Below are 19,460 nucleotides of genomic sequence, written 5' to 3' on the forward strand. Positions count from 1 at the left end.
CAATATATGTTACTAGAATGAGTTAGACATGATGCAGTAGCCTATGCTTCAATACTTTATATATTTTATGTTTTTGGAGTAATTCCAAAGTACAAAAATGTGTATACACACCATCCACTGATTCAGACACAATAGGAATCAGCTGTGGTTGGTCCAAATGTCCAATTGTTTTTATACCATTTAATTTTTAGATTCAAAATATATTTCATTACAATATTACTGTAGAAATGTGGCAAAATGCTGTCTTATTCAGTTTTGTATTATGTTATTGTTTTGAACTTATGTTAACAGTTTTGAAAACAGTGTGTAAGCATGTGCAGATTGGCCTGTAGGAACACAGAGTTTTGGCGGTTGTTGTGTCGAAGTGAGAAAAGAATTAATGTAATTTGAAAGATGTAGTCATTGAATGCATTTTGTGCCAAAGCAATGATAAATGATCCACAGTTTAGCCCACATATACTTCTGTTGTGCTCACTGTGTGAAGAGTTTTGAATAAGTGACCTAAGTATTGAGAAATGTGTCCTAGCGACTGTAAAAAACTGTAATACATTATATGTAATAAGAATGAATGAGAAATACAGTTTTTTTCTATATTTTAGCATGGTAATTTATTTGCAAAAAAAAAAGTTGAAAAGAATTCCTGAAGCAGTATTAATTACAACAAAAACACACAAAAAAACTAACAACATGTCTAGTATAATATTATTACCTGTGTAATAACTTTTTATTAATAGGCTGCTGCCACCACCTTTAATTATTTAAGCCAGTATATGGTCTGGCACCAGAAGACAACACAGTAAGCACTCAAAATATGTAGTTTTATTAACAGAGGGGACTGCAAGGACAGGCTAAACACAACCTGGAAAGCCGTAGAACTACACAGAGCACTACGTGAATTCACTCACTTCATTGGTGACGAACCCCAGAATTGATTACGGAGAGTGGCACTAAAAAACTCATGTAAAACCTCAACCTCATGCACGTGCAAAATTGTACCTATGACTGTTCCCTAATATCCCTACTATCACCCTCTATTATTAAGAAACACAACTTTATTTAATACATCAGTTTAAAATAAAAACATAGAAACAACCTTAAAAACCACTTAACTCGCTCAGTGAGTTTAAATGATTAAATTATGTTTTAATGGCTACTGACTCGGGTGACTCTGTTGTTCTGCTGCTTTTGGATTTAAGTGCTGCATTCGATACGGTTGACCATGATGTCCTGCTTTCTCATCTAGAGCAAGTTGTCGGCTTAACTTAGCTGGTTTAATTGGTTTCATTCATACCTTAAATATAGAAGGTTCCCTGACTTGTGGGGTCCCCCAAGGCTCTATTTTGGCCCCTTTATTGTTTTCACTCTATTTTTGAAAAGCATGGCTTGTATTATCATTGCTATGGAGATGATACAGAACTTTATTTGCCCCTGAAGCACTAAATAGTTTGGACTCTGTCAGTGCCTGTCTTTCCGATGTCAAAGCCTGGATGTCGTTACATTTATACATCTAAATGACAGTAAAACAGAGCTCATCCTGTTTGGTCAAAACATTTCTCATTTAAATTCTGGTGTCTTATCTTCTTCAATTAAATTGTGTGTAAAAAACTTGGGTGTCTTATTTGATAGTGCACTTAAATTTGAAATCAATTTAGTGGTCAAATCAAGTTTTTAACAACTAAGAGCACTGGCTAAAGTGAAGAGTTTTCTTTCTTTTAAGCACTTTGAAACGGCGATCCGTGCTTTTATGTATTCTAGAATTGACTATTGTAACTCCCTGTATTTGGGAATAAACAATTCTTCCGTATCTTACAAATGGTCCAAAATGCGGCTGCAAGACTTTTAACCGGTGTTCGCAAACGCGAACATATTACTCCTTGGGAGTATTGGAGCATGCAAATATTGGAGCATGTAAATACTGAAGCATGTACATACTGAAGCATGTACATACTGAAGCATGCAAATAGGCAGTTTTTACACCCACCTTGAGGAGATCAAGATCATATTGTGCCGTCATTTGCATTAAGGCATGTACTGAAGTGATATTTGCTGTTGGGGAGAAATTCTCTTTGTAATTACACCCATCACTTGACTATATAGCCTTTTGCTAAATATCTGGCCTTGTATCCTCAGTCTCACCTGCACTGTTTTTGACAGCATAGACCCATCTACCCCCTTCAGGTGGTGTAGTTAGAGTAAATGTTTTTGTTTTTTTAAAAGAATCCATTTGATCTTTCATGGCCCTAGCCCACATCTGTGACTCACTTGAAATCAGCATCCTTGAATGTTTGTGGTATCTCACACACTCTGTAACAGAAGTCCACATTGGTCAGAATATGGTCATCACATTCAACATCAGAAACATAATCAGACAAATATGGAGCTCTTCTGGTTCTCAGGGTAACGTGTACTGTGATCAACTCCCTCTTTCTTTCTTTTAGTCACTTTTGTTTTGTTTTTTTGACTGGCAGGATACATATCTTTCCCCATGAAAATCATCATCTGACATTGAAATGTCAGTCTGTGTCTGGTGTTCAGTAACAAATCTCACAAGCCTTTGCTTGAGAACTTTTCCTGTGTCTGGATAATAGACCTTGTATGCAGGGCTGTTTTTGTCATAACCTACAAACATTCCTTTTTCACATCGTGCATCTAATTTCTTTTTGTCCTGCTTATATGCGTAACATACTGATCTGATCTACAGTAACACACTTTATGTCAGCGAGGAACTTTTCAGTAGCTCAGTGTCACTCTTAGCTTTTAGAAAATACACAAACACTGAACCTGAGTAGTCATCGGTAAATGCCAGCACATACTTGAAACCGTCTTTAGCTACTGGGTCAATAGCACCAGCTAGATCTGTGTGCACTAGTTCAAGTGCAGCCTAAGGTCGTGTATCAGGTTCCCTGTTTCCACTCTGAACAAATTTACCTTGTGTGCAAACCTCAGTTTAGGTTAGATTTATCAATCTTTCCTTTTATTTTCATTCCATCAATTACATCCTTCAATTTGGAAACATCCTCATAAATGCAGTGGCCGGGGATCTCATGAAAGGTTTGAATGTCATCCGTTAAAACTAACATTGTCCTCGTTGACAGTGTTCAGATAGTACAGTCTGTTGTATTCTTGAATGTGAAATTTAGTACCGCTCTTGTGAATGAGTTCATCACGTCCTTGTTGGAAGTTGATCGTAGATTCATTCTGTAAGCCCGACTATATCGGCCCAATGGAGGAATGCGATCAGCGGCTGAAGGTCTATGAGTGTTACTGTCTTTCCTCGTGGCAAAGTAATTGGATTAAATGAAATAAATTTTTTCATATGTATTATTACCTTGCTATTTCATCTGACTCCATTAATGAAAAGGTTTTAATGATATCTGTGCAACATTAAATGTGAGAGAATGTTTGACTATTCTTTTGTACTCTTTACTGAAAATAATGTCAGAGACAGTTAGAATAAAATCAAATGTTTACAATTTATTATGTCAGGTAAATGTATCATGCCAATTTCATAATCAGTTCAAAGATAGATACAAAACATCAAATGCTCTGGAATAAAGAGAGAAGATGCAAACCTTGACATTATAAAATACATGAAGTGTTTTGCATGTACTTCACATCACCGGCTGGTCTGGGTTACAGAATCGCCCTGAGCCTCTTGTTGCATTTCATTATATAGACAGAAACTTCTTTCACATGGAAACATTTGCTAACAATGGTGTGGCGAGCAGGACGAGGCCGAGTGACGTGAGAGCGGCGCGAGGCCGGTGGCGTGAGTGGTAATGAGCGACACCTGTGAGACGCACCGGTCTCGCATCTCTCACGGAGGAGCGGAGGCATAAAGGAGGAGCGACGACGGTGAAGATGGAGAGAGGAACAGGCCTTATTTTATGTTGTGTTTTGTTTCTGTGGCCAGCAGTCGTCCGTGAGGGGCTGCTGGTTTTACTTTCATTTTGTATTTGTTTATTTATTAAAATTATTGAACGTTCGCCGGTTCCCGCCTCCTTCTTCCCATAACAACGAACCCCGTTACAAATGGGAATTTGCATTCAGAGTTTACACCTTTTGGGAGAAGAATGCCATTTGCCTGGAAGACACACCCTTCTGTGTGTACAAGTTATCCCTAAAACTCTTAATAACGTATTACCTTTTGGTTTACCTCTTTGGGAATGAGACATTTGTACCGGTTGCACCGGACATTTCAAATGACACCAAACATGTAATATACTGTATGATAATTGTTCACATTAAACCATATAGATTTTTGGGTGAAATTCAGGTGATCTCAGCATGAGAGAGAGAGGGAATGGGGGGTCGAGGGAAAAATATCTAGATTAGGATTGCTTAGGTGAGACTTGCGTCTCGAATGGTGATGCTAGTTTCACAAGAGAGAGTTCAAATGTTAATTTCCAGAAAGTGTCAAGTCCAGGATTCGAACCCAGAGTGTGTTACTGGAAACTAGGGGTGGAACGGTACACAGAAGTCACGGTTCGGTTCATACCTCGGTTCAGACATCACGGTTCGGTACGATTTCGGTACAATGGAGGGAAAAGCAAAATAAAAATGCAGAAGGCATTGTATTTTTTAAATAAGTTTTATTAATAAAGGCATAGAACCAGTTTATTTGTAGTGCACTGACAATAGTTTTATATAATTCGTTTATTAATTAAATTAATAAAAAGACAAAAAGACCTTGCGATATGCTTGGTAATTGATATAATAATTTGGTATAATGAATTATAAATAATTGATTTCTGTATAAAATAATATTACCATTAAAAACGCATTCGATTTTCTTTTTTAATCAATGTAGAATGTGTAAGATTAGTGCTCCGAGGACGAGAAATGAAAACCAATGCGATATGATGAATGTCTAAAAGATGGGACCCACAGACTGTTTTGAAATGGAGTTGGATAAATATGTTTTGCTTTTAAAACAGTGTGTGTGTGTGTGTGAGAGAGAGAGAGAGAGAGAGAGAGAGAGAGAGAGAGAGAGAGAGAGAGAGAGAGAGAGAGAGAGAGAGAGAGAGAGAGAGAGAGAGAGAGATTGGGTAACAGTTGTAGGTTACAGTTTGACAAGAGTTTACAGTGTGACAAAAGCACAATGTGGTGTTTTATTGCGAGTGTACACAAATATAAGTAAACACTTTGCAGGTTTAATGATCTGTATGAACAAAATGACGGAGTATGTTTTTTATGTTTCCACTGTTCAATCGCGGCCGCGCCTCTCTCTCTCACACACAAACACACACACTCCAGCATTGCAATCTTGACATCGCAGCCTTTTCATTATGCGGTCACACCAAACGCGAATAGAGCGTTAAATTCGCGTCTAGTTCGACGCTAGTCCAAAGCGAATAGGACGCGCGTATAAAGCCAACGTTTGAAGTGAACGCGCGTTCAGAGCTAAGCCGATGGTACAGATTATGTGTCCCTAAAGAACCCGCGTATCTAACAGTAGTTCCGCATTACATTAATTAATTTTCACGCGAGTTTTATTTATTTTTATACCGTGTATTCTCCGTGTAAATTCGTGCACCGAACCGTGACGCCCGTACCGTTTCGGTTCGGTACGAATACATGTACCGTTCCACCCCTACTGGAAACCCAAGGTTATAACCACTGTTCTATGGGGCAGTGTAGGCCCAATTGGCAGATAATCACAAGAGGCAGGTTTAGAAGGAAAAAACAAATAGTCTTTACTAGTATTCTTCCTGAGCAAACACAAAGGATCCAGCATAAGTAGTGATGGCAATTTCAAAAACACTGCTTCATGAAGCTTCGAAGCTTTTACAAATCTTTTGTTCTGAATCAATGGTTCGGAGCGTGTATCAAACTGCCAGAGTCACGTGATTTCAGTAAACGAGGCTTCATTACGTCATAACTATTTCGAAACACTTCAAAATTTCAATGGTTCACCGCTGATGATCTCGGTCAACCCATGATCATGTAGCCTGGATGCCAGCCCGAACCCCGCCCACAACATTTTTTGATCGGGAAGTTCGGTCTAGACTCGATCCATTGAGGAGTAATTATGATCGGTTCAGAAATCGTCGGGCCAATCAAATTGCCAGGGCGGGCTTTATACGATGATGGACAGATGATCTGCAGGGACGTAATCATCACGTTATCAAAGAGCGCTTGGGTTGAACTGGTTTCCCTCACAGATGACTGCAGCTGGAGAACTGAGATGTATAGATCCCGCTATCGCGTCCGTTGTAAAAGAAATCGACAGCGCATTCATTTTAAAAAAAGAACATAGAACTGCAATCAAGGCATTTGTCGATCGGAAAGATGTGTTTGCGTCCTTCCTATGGGATTCGGCAAAAGTTTAATTTATCAGCTGGCTCCGATGGTCACTAAGAAGATGGGACGCAATGAAAACCCTGTGGTCGTTGTAGTTTCTCCTTTGGTCGCACTCATAGAGGACCAAGTAAAAGAAGCAACACTCGTTATTTTACTTCTTCCAGCGTGCGTGCATTTGAGTTCTGTAGTTGACAACTGTGCTATGCAAAGTAGTTGACTTACTGCGTTGCTCTCATTGGTTGTAGGTCTATCCAATTGAGTGCAGAGTTTTTTTTTTCCTGGTTCGGTTAAGACACAGCTCATAATCAAAGCCCTATGAAGCAGTATCAGACTCACAGTCTGACTAGAATATGAGTATGACGAAGTCAGGCTAATGATCATGAGGAGTCACTGAGAACCAATGAACAAGTGTCTGTGGGTTTTACCTGATCTCTGATCAGTTTTATACATTTGTAGATGTTTTAATTAGACATTAATATAATTAAAATGAGGTAGTTAATAGTCTTATTGGCCTGTTTAGCTGAGCCATTCATATAACAAACTAAACAAACCCTGACAATTGATAACAATTACACATTTACACATGATAATCTTATTAGATGATTAGATCATTGCATTTGAAAGATTTTACTCTCAGTAAAAAAAATTGCAATAGATTTGTAAAAGGTGTTTTTATGCATGTTTGGCCTGAGTTTTTGTTGCATTTACACTGTTCTGACCACTAGGGGTCACCGTGGAGACGGGTGTCGGGGTGTTTCGAAGCCTCGGCACATTATGGCACATTTGATTCAACTGTTTCAGTTTCACGAAGCCTCGATCTGCCCATCACTAAGCATAAGTGCTAGGTTGAGCAAGGTACAAATCCACACTGGATGATGCAGGCCAAAGAGTCCAATAACATAAAACAACGCTTACCAGAGAAACTGTTCAAAAAGGTCTGAACAAAAGTCTTTTAGGGTAGACCAAACGGGAAAACACAAACGCATAGGCTAGGCAAGAGAACTTCAAGACTGAGCTAAAATGCAAGTCTTTAAATATACACCTGTTGACACTCTAACTAGCTAGGCAGAGGTGATTTCATTGACCCAATATTAGAGCAGTGAATTCGGAGGAAGATGAGGAAGGTCTTGTGCTCTCCGTCTCCCTCTGCTGGACAGACAGTGGTGTGACAGAAAGGTCTTTTGTCTTCTCAGGGAGTGGTCGTTCCTCAACTAGACTTCTCGGCATTTTCAAATTTCTCAAGTCTTAAAATTCTTTGTTGCAGCTTTAACAGAGAAGATGTCCTGCGGGTACGATGGGATGTACAATGCGCTCCTCAGCATCGCCTTCACCTGTTGTCCCTCGTTGTCAATCAAACACACCTCCGCATCTCCTCTTTTCAGCGCCACTCCGCTCGCTCAGCCAACTTAATGTAGTGTTTCTCCAGCTGGAATTTGTCATCAAACTTTTTGAATTTTTCAATGTCCGTAATAATGTGCGATGTCGCACCAGTGTCAACATTAGTCCCTTTCGTTGCACACTGTTGAATTGGCAGTCACTCGCTCTAAAGACAAATGTGTGTTCGTCGTTGTCCTCTTTATCAGCGGGTTGTTTAACATTGTCTCTCTTTTTGCGTCTGCAATTTTCATCTTTGTGCATCAAGCTATTACAGTAATTACACCACAGTCTTTTGTTTTTTTAGGTCGGGCAAACACAGGCTTTTTGCCGCTTTTGACCGCCGTTACAGCACGTAATGTCCGAGTCTGCTAATATTAAGTCGGGTGCACACTGTGCAATTTATAATAGTCCTTTACGATTGTTGCTTGTCAGACTGCACAAACATGATCATTGCTGTAAGTCATGTCACACTGTAAGATATCAGTTGTCATTAATGTCAGACTGTACGACATTAAACGGCGTTAAAAACAGACGCACAGAAAACTTGTCCAGAGTTTTACATCATCAATGACACGTTCGGTGACTGAGCTCCGTTACACGCGGGATTGAAGGTTGCTACAAAGAAATCTCTAACGTTAATTTTGGTCATGGCTTGTCTTCATAAACGAAGAAAATTTGACCGTCGTCGTAGGAGAGTCACACTTGCAGGACTGAGAGTCAAAGCTTCTGACACTGACAGAATTTCGTCGGAGATCAAAATTGATCGCAACGGTCATTAATGTTGGTGAACATGTCAAACTAACGATCAAAGACTTCAGATTTTAGCCAAGGATCAGAGGATTCTTTTAGGATTTGCAAAATTTGTCTCAGACGGCCAAATCGTGGCCAAAATCGCACAGTGTGCACCCGTCTTTAAGCTGGGTTCACACTACAAGCGACAACGCGACACGATACCATTCATTTCAATGGAGAGCGGGCGATTTCCGACAGTGACCGTTGGCGACTGGATGGGGCGTGTCCAGCAACGTAACAAAGTTGAGATCTGTTCAACTTTATGCAAATGAAGAGTGACTTTCGGGAGCGACAACCAATAGGAGTGAAGTCAGTGGAGCGCACGTGATCCGTCACTCTATAGTGAGGCTCTGATAACATTGTGTCCTTTAGGCCTATAGCAAACACAGGTGACAGAGAAATGTTGTCTCCCAAAGTTCATAGTTCTTTTAATCTTCGTCGAAATACAATCCACAGCATCGGTTACAGTACCTGCTTCTCTCCTGGACCCATAACCTGTTGGCGCAGCCATTTTCGTGAATGATAACAGGTTAATTTTAATAAACTATGTGGAGGAAAAACACACATACATCACTCGGTATTCTGTTGGAACCTCTTTTATTTGCATGTATACATTTATGGATATCAGGTCACATACACATGACATGAGCAGTATGAGGGCACACATTACAAACTTTAACAATATATATATATATATTGTTCTGTTCTTGTTTTCTGTTCCTGAGATCATTTTTAAAATAAAACCTAAACTGCTGCGTTTTGATCCTTTGCTCATCATTTATTTGAACCTCACATTTTGAATGAACTTTTAGTGATGCCAGAATAAAAGGCTAGAATTAAATAAACTTGAACAAAAAGCGTATGTGACCTAATGAAAGTAATAGGAATGTATTGTAATGAATGTGGGTTCTTTTAAAGCTAAAACTGCCTGTTTGTCTTTGTGTTGTTCATAAATGATGAACACAAATGTGATTCATTTTGTCCATTTCCTCTTTTTAGTTTCTCCTGATCCCTCCCTCCGTCTCTCTGTTCTTCCTTTCTCCTCTCTGTTGTCCTGTCTAAACACATCTTTGTATTTAACTATTATGTCGCTACATACACAAAATCGGATTGATTGACACTTTAAACTTTGTGTTTTGAGGTTTGTTTACTGAGAACTGAGATTTTGTTAGAGAGTCACGTGACTAAACCCTTCTGGAGAACACAAACATGTGGATTCATTTTCATCTTGGCAAATCTGTGCTGGGTTTCCGCTGAGCAAGTTCCTGCCTTCTTCTCTTCGTCGAATTGTATTGTAATGGAGAAGAGCAAATGTCGTAAGGGAAAAGCAGAAATGGCAGCTGTCAGAGACATGTATGAAGGACTGAATGTTGGAAGCATGACTGAAATGGAACAAAGGAGACACAGAAACCTCCAGCTGACCGAACATCCAGATGTTCTCTTCAGGGTTTATAGACGAGGCCTTCTACATGTTCTGCTCTTCAGACCCACTGATGGCCTCCGGTGGATGAGACTGTTCAGAGACGGACATCGAAACCTCTTCGCTCAGTGGAGTATCAGACATGTTAACCGGGAGATTCGGGATGTGATCAATGTCTCTGGAAGTCTGGAGGAGTTGCAAAGATTCTGTGACAGGTTTCCGGATCAGCTCGGGGAGTTTCATGACGATGTTGACGAAATTGAAGATCTGAGAGCAAGAATACAAGACCTTGAATTAGAAAACAAAAGACTTAGAAAAGACAACAATAAAGGGCTGCCAAAGATATGAGGTAAACAAAATAATAATAAAATACAAGCTTATTATTTTAAAACAGCTTAAAGTGTATGTTGTGTGTAGTTTTGTGAATAAGGGGAGATTGGAGTTTGTTGGCACTGCAGCAACAACAACAACAACAACTATATATCTTCAGGGAAAACAATCAAGGAAGACATAATCCTATATTTAAAACCTTCCACACATGCTAGCATGACTAAACTTAGTGTATTTACTGGTTGCCATATCAACACTACAGCCTAGAGAGAGAAACATTGCACCAAATATTAGTCTTTGGAAGATCACTGAACATTTATTTAGCATTTATTTAAATTGGGACAAGCTGATATTATTTTAATCTTATATCTGTTATGTAACAGTTAAGATAGGCTAGTGAAATTAATGTGGGAAAAAAAGAAATAGTTTGAACCCCAAGTGAATTTACACAAACTGAGAAAGTCATAAAGTGTCCGGTTGTGCCGCTCTCTCCTTCCTCCTCGAGGTCATTATATAAAACACAAAGGAACATTGAAACATAATAACTAGACAGCTTGAACTAAATCTTCCATAATTTGGTCACATTTATGCACGTTCAACTGAGTTCACGTCAACGGAAGCAACAGAATGGACATTTTATTGATCATCAGCAGTGTTGCTGCTTTGAAAAAGTAACTAAGTTACTTTACAAGTTACTTGATTTTAAAAGTAACTAAGTTACTTGATTTTAAAAGTAACTAAGTTACTTTACAAGTTACTTTTATTAGTTACATTCAGCAGTTGCCGACAACACCCCCGCCACCTCAACATAAAAATGACAACCGGTTTTGCCAACACTCACTTTATTGGAAGTGTATTTTTAACAGGTACATCAAAAATCTATCTCCTGACATTTAAAGTTGAACTTAAAAACTATTTCCTGAAAAAACACATGTTTTTACAAAAAATAAAGACAGTCTTTCTTGACTTAATATAAATACTTGTTTTTATAAAAAATAAAATAGTCTTTCTTGACTTCACTTAACATAAAAACTCGTTTTAATAAAAAATAATAGTCTTTCTTCACTTCACTTAACATAAATACTCGTTTTAATAAAAATATAGACTATAAAATTTCTTGACCTGACATATTTAACTGTTAACATTGTAATGACAAAACTTACTATTTATAATCTAAATTTTTTATGTAACTATTAATTTTTTTTAACATGTTTTATCAACATTGAACCTGTTGTTCACAGCATCAGAGCAGCAAGGAGTGGTTTTACAAAACAAAACAAGTGTATAACACCACATGTAGGCTTATATCATAACTACTTTTGTTACTTTGGCCTAATCTTATGTTGTAATCCCATGTTATGAGTGAAACAGTGGAGTGAGGCGAGTAAACCAGTGGTTGTACCTCATTAACAGAAGCTTCTCAAACCTTTTGTCAGAAAGTCTATTTCTTCTAGGAGTGAGCACCAAACCTCCCAGACTGAAAAGCCGCTCCACAGGAGCACTTGATGGAGTTGGAGTGTTATACTTCAAGAAAATTTTCTTTATGTTTGAAAACTGATGCAGAATCTGAAGGTCATAGGCTGACCTCAGGTAGTCCATGACTTCATTTTCTGTAGAATAGGTCTCCTCTGGCTCTGCCTCAAAAGTGAAAAAGTCCATCTCACCTTGGCTGGCAGATGTGGTGGGCACACTGGCAGGGCTCTGTGCTGTAGGAGCAGTTGTACGGCGGCACTCTGCTATCAGAAGCTCTTTTACTCGCTCCCTCCTACCTGCATCTCTCAGCCATCTGAGTTTGAATTTTGGACAACTGACAGCTGCGAGAAGGGCATCTTTGTCGTCCAGCACACCGCCAAAACGAGTCTGGATAGCCTGAAAAAATATAATATTTATTAATGCCTACAAGACCTACTATTTATTATGTCATTGAGTTACTTACAAATCATGCTTAATGTGGGTTCAATCTTATGGATTTAATTTTGTTTTAGATTACTTCATGACATTTGTATTTTTTTATCTTCTTTTGCAATGATAATGTATATTCTGTTCCTAGTGTGATGCAAGAAATTTTAACTAGCTTAAAGGATGGAACATACCTGCACTATGGCATCTGGAAGGCCTGCAGTCATCCTGGAGAGGGAATCTTTCACATCCATAGTCTTCTGCATCAGAACTTCAAGTGTGGGCAGTAAAGTCCCATAAGGACAGTCACCTTGTAAAATATCAAGTGCTGCAGACAGAGGCTTCATGGCGGTGCAGTACTCATGCAGAAACTGGTACTCTTTGTCTTTAAAGCACTTAACTCCCAACTTGTTGCACAGAGTATTCAGCGCACACATGGGGATTTCTGCAATTCTCTTTACAGCATCAAAAAATGAATTCCACCTAGTGGATGTTGGTACCAGGAGCTTTCTTTTGCTGACTTCCTCCACTGTTTCTGATGCAAGGGTAGATCTACTTGATTTGGTCCAAAGAGCTGTGCATTTTGCTGTGCTGCTCCTATAGACAGCCTTGCTCTCTGCATTGGAAGTTAAATATTTATCCACGTCATTTGTGGAAATTAGGTTGATGGTGTGTGAAGCACACCTGTAGTGCGGGGGAAGAGAAAGCTGGCATTCACTTGCATCCTCAGCTGAGAGGATTTCTGACATATCTAAAAAAGTGACATCATCATTTGTGGGGGTGGACTCTCCCTCCTCCGTCTCATCATCGGACTCTGTGACAGGCTGATAAACTTTAAACGCCTTGACAAAGTTGGATCCGTTATCAGTCACTGTTGCAACTACTTTGTTGAGTAGTCCATATGAAGAGTGAATGTTTTCGATTTCTGCACCAATAACATCATACGTGTGTCTACCGCGAATTCTCCTACATGCCAATGCAGCCTTGTTGCGCTCTAATGTGGATCTACTGATCCAGTGGAGCGTTACTCCCATATAACTTCTGTTATTAGCAGTCCAAATATCCGCGGTAGTTGACACAAAGTCGACATCATTCAGCGCGGCCTTCAGATTTCTCTCCATCACTGCATACTCCTCCTCCAAGTAAGAAGAAAAAGCTGTTCTGTGAGGCAGCGCGGCATTGACAGTAGTGGGGATCTTGTTTATTATGGCACGAAACGAAGGCGAATCAACCGTGTTTAATGGCAGCATTTCCTCCACAACAAACTGCCCGACCAACTTCTTCAACTCTACCCCACTTACTGTTTTTGCACCGAAGTCCAGCTTTTGTTGTTTGGGTGGTGGGGGACCTGCTCTCTGCTTCGCATCACCTGGCGTGACTTGCTCTGTTTGTCTGTTTGACTGTGCGGTGCTGCGAGTCCAAATGTTTTTTCAAATTCGACGAAGTGTTTCTGTAGGTAGATAACACTTTGTCGCCACCAGCACAGAGTTCACAACGGACCTTAATGTTGCCATCTTTAGCTGACACAAACTCAAAATAGTGACTGTATTTCCAGCTAGAAAAAGCGCATCTCTCTCCTCCCTCCATCGTTGTTTACGTTTGTGTCGCTGCGTGGTACGTACACGTGACGTGAACCTCATGCTGAAAACGTGACTTGTCGCGCACACTCCCCGAGATGCAAGAAAAAATAAATATATATTTTTACTAAGGAAAATTACAAAAATAGTAACGCACAGTGACTTGGATAAGTAACTGATTACTGGTTTTGAAATAGTAACGCGTTAGATTACTCGTTACTGAAAAAAGTGGTCAAATAAGAGTAACGCGTTACCGGCATCACTGATCATCAGATAATCAAAGACATCAGCACTGTAATATAATCTGGCAGCGGCTATTTGCTCAAAAAAAATTAAAAGGCGATAGATTATATTTACACTAAGAGATAACAGTGATAGATTGATCCGTGCATCTCAAGTAACAACTAGACATAGAGGGGGGAGGGATGGTTTATTCATTTAAACCAATGAATAAATTGTCATAATCATAAAAAATTGTCAATCCGACAATGTGAGTGTAGCACAGTTTTCTGTTTGTTGCTTCCCTTTTAAAAGTCTTCAAACTCTTTAACGTGCGAGTAACCGGCCACATTTGCCAGATAAATATGCATTAACAAAGATGAAGTTAAACCAAACACTCCTTCAAGAACACTAATACTCAAAGAGTTCAGTCCTATAGATAACACGAGTCAACATGTACATGTGAAAGCTGTAATTCATCACATATTCTCATGCATGTTTACTCTTTAATGATAGACATAAAATAATAAATATATTAGCAGTTGATTAGTTTTAGCTTCATCTTCCACACAGAGAGCATGTTAAGAGGAATCCTTGACGAGTCCTGCATCATTTCTCTGAAGGATCGAAGGGTTTTCAATAACAGCCTGTGTTTAACTTTAAGAAATCAAGCATACACTGGTGTTGTTTTCTTGTCTTTTGAAGGAGTGTATTCTGGAACGGCCGGCCTACGAACTCCTCGTGAGTCTTGAAGCTGATTTCTGCCTGATGAAACTGCAAACTATCTTCAGTAAAATAAATCTTCTGTTTATTATAATTCTGACTCTTTTCTTAGATTGACTGCACTTCTTCATTAATCATATCTGGTCCTTGTCTTTAACTCTAAATTCCCTAACACTTTGTTTTATATTTAATTTCATAATCATTTATAATCATTAATCATTTTATGTTGTTGTCATTAGATTTATTGTGTATTCATATTATCATTATTCGATTTATATAATTTATGCATTTAATCATTTTATTAATTAATTTGTCATTTTATGTTTTTATATTGTATGTTTTTTATTGGCAGCTGATATTTGCACAGTGAAAATAGCACATTTTCTCAGCGATAAATGGTATTTACACTGTGAAAAAACAGCATTATTTTCTTTGCAATAAGTGTAAATATAGCCTAGTTGTTAGATGCTTAAAGTGGCAGACACTTGCACCTCGGTGTTGTTATACATTAAACAGTATGCAATCATATAACAGCGTGTAAAGGATTATATTTATTAAAATTATTAAATCGATGCCATCTTGTTGGGACAATAAAGCCCTCCCTACACTGATAAACACTTTATTATTAAACACACGTTAGACACTTTATTTCCACTTTTCAAATATTCTTAATTTTTATTGAAAATAAATGCCTTTCCGATCTGATATGTTATGGAAAAGGGAGTAGATTTAAACAAGAGTCGATTTGCATTAAAACTTTCTGCCACACATCTTCCATGTTGTCTGGGCCAATCAGACGTCATTTAGCCATTAAATCATCATATTTGCCATGAGTGTGACTTTATTGTTCATTTGTTTATCAACAAGCTTCACATATGGTGATATTGAAATTTTAGTTTTGTTTCAAATCTACATTCTCATTTTCTAATAAAGATTTTCGAGACTGTCCTCCTCCGAAAAACGACCCCATATGTCGTTTGTACATGCAGCGTATTACGACCTATAGTGGCGTTTTAAAATGAAGCGCCCTCTAGCAGTCTTATATATGACCGTCTTGTTTATCGGGTGTGTCGTCATCAAATGACCTTTGACTGTCGTTACCAATAAAAACAAAATGCGGCAAGAAAAAGAATGTCCCTGAACGCCGTAATCAATATCTGTTTTATTTTATTTAAAGATCTATTTCATGTATCGTTGTGACTGTCGGCAATTCATGTGTAAGTATAAGTGTAGTTTGATGTTTTTTTCTTTACAAATCAGTTGCGAATGCCACTGAATGAATGTGATTTTACCACAATATTAGCTCGATCCTGCTAGTTAAAGCACAGTGCCCATAAATTTTACCATAGTAATTAGTTTTACTGTGGTATTTTTAGTTAAATAAGACAACGCCATGCTTTTAAGACTGTGGTTTTACTGTGGTATTTGTAAACACAGTAACACAACAGTTACAATGGTTTTACCTAAGTTAAGTAGTTTTACTGTGGAATTTGTAGTTAAAGCACAGTACCACAACACATACCTTGGATTTAACACAGTAACTGTAACGTTAGATTTACTGTGGTATTTGTAGTTAAAGCTCAGTAACTTGCATGCTTTTACCACAATAACTGTTTTTTCTGTCTACTATTGTAGTTAGAGCACATGGGTAACCACAGCAGTTAACGTTACCATGGTTTTACCAGAGTAACTGTCGTTTTACTGTGGTATTTGTAGTTGAAACAGTAACAAATCACTTGCCATGGTTTTACTACAGTAACCATAGTTTTACTGTGGTGTTTATAGTTGAAACAGTAACACAACACTTGCCATGTTTTTACCACAATAACCACATCACTGGCCTTTAATACCTTTTTGTAATGTAATTGTAATTCAATATTCTTTTTCTGTCTTGCAGTTACTTCAGATCACATACTCTTCCATCTCCATCTCCCACAACAACCTTTAATCCAACAGCTCTTTTAAGAGGCCATCTCTCGCAAAGACTCACTTTCTGTCTGTCTCTGTCTCTCTCTCAGTTTTTTTTAACTGTAATTAATTTACACATTTTTTTGCTCTCTCTCTTTCTCTTCTTCATCATGGAATATTTTTAAAAATCAAAATTTGATCAATTCTGTCAGAAAGCTGCTATTAACAGGGAACTTGAACTCAAAGCTCCCAGTGCTGATCTTGAAGAAGCTGCCAGGGAGGCTGAACAGGTCCTTCAAATTAGGTAATGTTGAACACATTTAGTTATAGCTGATTTGCTTTAATGAATGTATCCTTATTTTATGTTTTATTAACTTTCCTTAAAGTCCTTCCTCTCAAATAATTTGGTCACGAATCATTTTAAACACACTGTCTCAACATGTATATATTTCTCTTTGTTTCAGCTGAAAAGGAAGTGCTGTCAAGGGCTTGTTAAACCTGTCTTCGTGGAGAGGGATGAATTCGGCCATCTTGTGCGTTTATGGAGAAGGAAAAAAGCTGCAAAGGCAAATGTTTCCAATGGTATGTCTGTGTTGGTCTTAACCCTTGATTGAACATTACTGCAGTTACATTTTGCACAGCATTTGATGTTTCTTAAACTTTGTTTTACATACTACACTACCCCATCAGTAAGAACCCACAATAAAGCGTCATGTTGATGTAGTAATAGTTCATACAATTGGCCAAGTCAGCAAATTCATATGATATTGTGCAAGTGCACTCGTACAAAATTCTATGACTTTTACTCAAGCTGCTGTCATTGGCCATTGCCTCAGCTCTCTTGCAGATTGTAAGTAGTTGGACCGTTTATATCAGAAAGTTCATATCAAATCTATTGTATTCTTTATTAACCTTTACATATTGGCGCCGTCTCTTCTCGTACCAACAGTACATGATATCTTTCCACATGTTGATTTTTATTGACCACATCTGTTTAAGAAGCAAGAGTCTGGAAATGCTAGTTTAACAAGTTACGTGACACATCAGATCTTCAAATAACTTTTCCTAATCAGATCACTTAAACAATTAGTTCACCCAAAAATGAAAAGTCTGTCAGTAATTGCTCACCCTCACCCTCATGTTGTTCCAACCCTGTAAGACTTTCGTTCATCTTCAGAACACAAATTAAGATATTTTTGATTAAATCTGAGAGCTGTCTCACTCCTCCATAGAAGCTAAGGGATCGAAACTTGCCGGCCTAGAAAGTTAGAAAAGACAATGTTTAAAATAGTCCAAGTGACTACAGTGGCTCAACCTTGAGTTTATCCAGCGACGAGAATACTTTTTGTGTGCAAAAATAACGACTTATTTAACTCTTCATTTTCTTCTCTGTGGGCCTCTGAGTGAGTTTACGTAGTGTAACAGCGCAGCGCTTCTGTGTTGTACGTCAGAACGTAGGCTCGCTATTGGCCGACGCAGGTCATGTGTGTGATGCGTGTGACGTACAACACAGAAGCGCTGCGCTGTTACACTACGTGGCTCACTCAGAGGCCCACACAGAAGAAAATGAAGAGTTGAATAAAGTCATTATTTTTGCTTGTTTTTGCACACAAAAAGTATTCTCGTGGCTCGATAAACTTATGGTTGATTGACGAAAGTCTTACGGGGTTGGAACTTGGAACAACATGAGAGTGAGTAATTACTGACAGAATTGTCATTTTTGGGTGAATTAACCCTTTAAGTTCGTTCATCACACCAAGAACAATAACTATAATGATAACTATTCTAACATCCACAACAAACGGTTAAAGTTGGATAGATCCTGATTGGCTGTCAGTGTTTTTATAGTTCATCATGTGATTTAATAAAATTCTCTTTTGTCCTTTCTTGCAGGATTTGTCACGAATTACTTAGTCCTGCTCCATCAGCTCTCTACAATATCAAACTCCATCAGCTCTCAACAATATCAAACCCAATGGCTCGTTTAAGACCCAACCCATCCAAAAGCTTTCACATCGCTCTCGGTCTTGTGTGGCACATCTGCTCTCAGCCCTTCTTCACTCTTATTGCTAATTTCCACTCTGACCATGTCTACTTGTAATCCATTTCTTTTCTACAGTGAACACTCAGATTCTACTGTGAGCACTCCTGTCACCATCCCTCCCACTGTATTCTACTTGCCAACACAGAGAAAGAGGGGGGGGGGAATGGTAATGTAAAAATAACCTTTTCTTTTTAATATTATTTCCTTAATTGTTTCAACTTAATGTTATTGAATTGCATAATATGTAATTATATATATATATATATATATATATTTATTACATGGCTTGGTTGAATTCTAAAGTAGAATGCGGTCTGTTGTTTCTTGAAAACAGACCGCTGCTAAGTATAACACACCGTTGCCATGAAAAACTGAGCGTTGCAATGGATTCTAACCGTAGAGACGTAGCGCTAAACGCTAATTTCTTTAGCGGAAGCAATACAATCATTTTTAAATCAATAAACTCCTTTTTAAATCAATATTTTGAGTCAAATTATTGATTTATTTGGTAGGTAGCCATGTAATATGCGGGATAATGTCCCTTACACATTATCCCTTACATATATCATTCCAGTTCAGTTTTCTCCATCTATCTGAAATGCCAATCAAAATTACATGTTGTATACTATTCATTGTTGTTTTAAAGGGGTTTCGGTTACATATCAGTTACTTTATCAATCAGTGTTTTTTTTAAGAGTTTTCTATTTTTCACTATAATTGATTACCTCAATGCAAATATTTTTTTATATAACCAACCTATTTTTTTGTTTTCTTTTCTACATAGTGGCGCAAACTGGAGAAGTACCTGTGTGACAGAGGATGCTGTGCTGGGCGCTTATCTTTGTATTTAAACAGTTTGACATATAAA

General features: G+C 38.2%; 1 protein-coding gene across 1 annotated transcript in view; it reads left to right on the plus strand.

Moving 5' to 3' along the window:
- LOC130106334 (xaa-Pro dipeptidase-like) overlaps positions 1-7,713 on the plus strand; it is a 44,024-nt gene extending 36,311 nt beyond the window's left edge. The window contains exon 6 of the mRNA XM_056272409.1: positions 7,568-7,713. Coding sequence (XP_056128384.1) covers positions 7,568-7,713 — 146 coding nt within the window. The remainder of the gene's footprint in view (positions 1-7,567) is intronic.
- Positions 7,714-19,460: the final 11,747 nt, after the last annotated feature.

Source organism: Rhinichthys klamathensis, unplaced genomic scaffold (genome assembly GCF_029890125.1).
Source record: "Rhinichthys klamathensis goyatoka isolate OS25496 unplaced genomic scaffold, OSU_Roscu_1.1 h1tg000337l_1, whole genome shotgun sequence".
Lineage (NCBI taxonomy): Eukaryota > Metazoa > Chordata > Actinopteri > Cypriniformes > Leuciscidae > Rhinichthys > Rhinichthys klamathensis.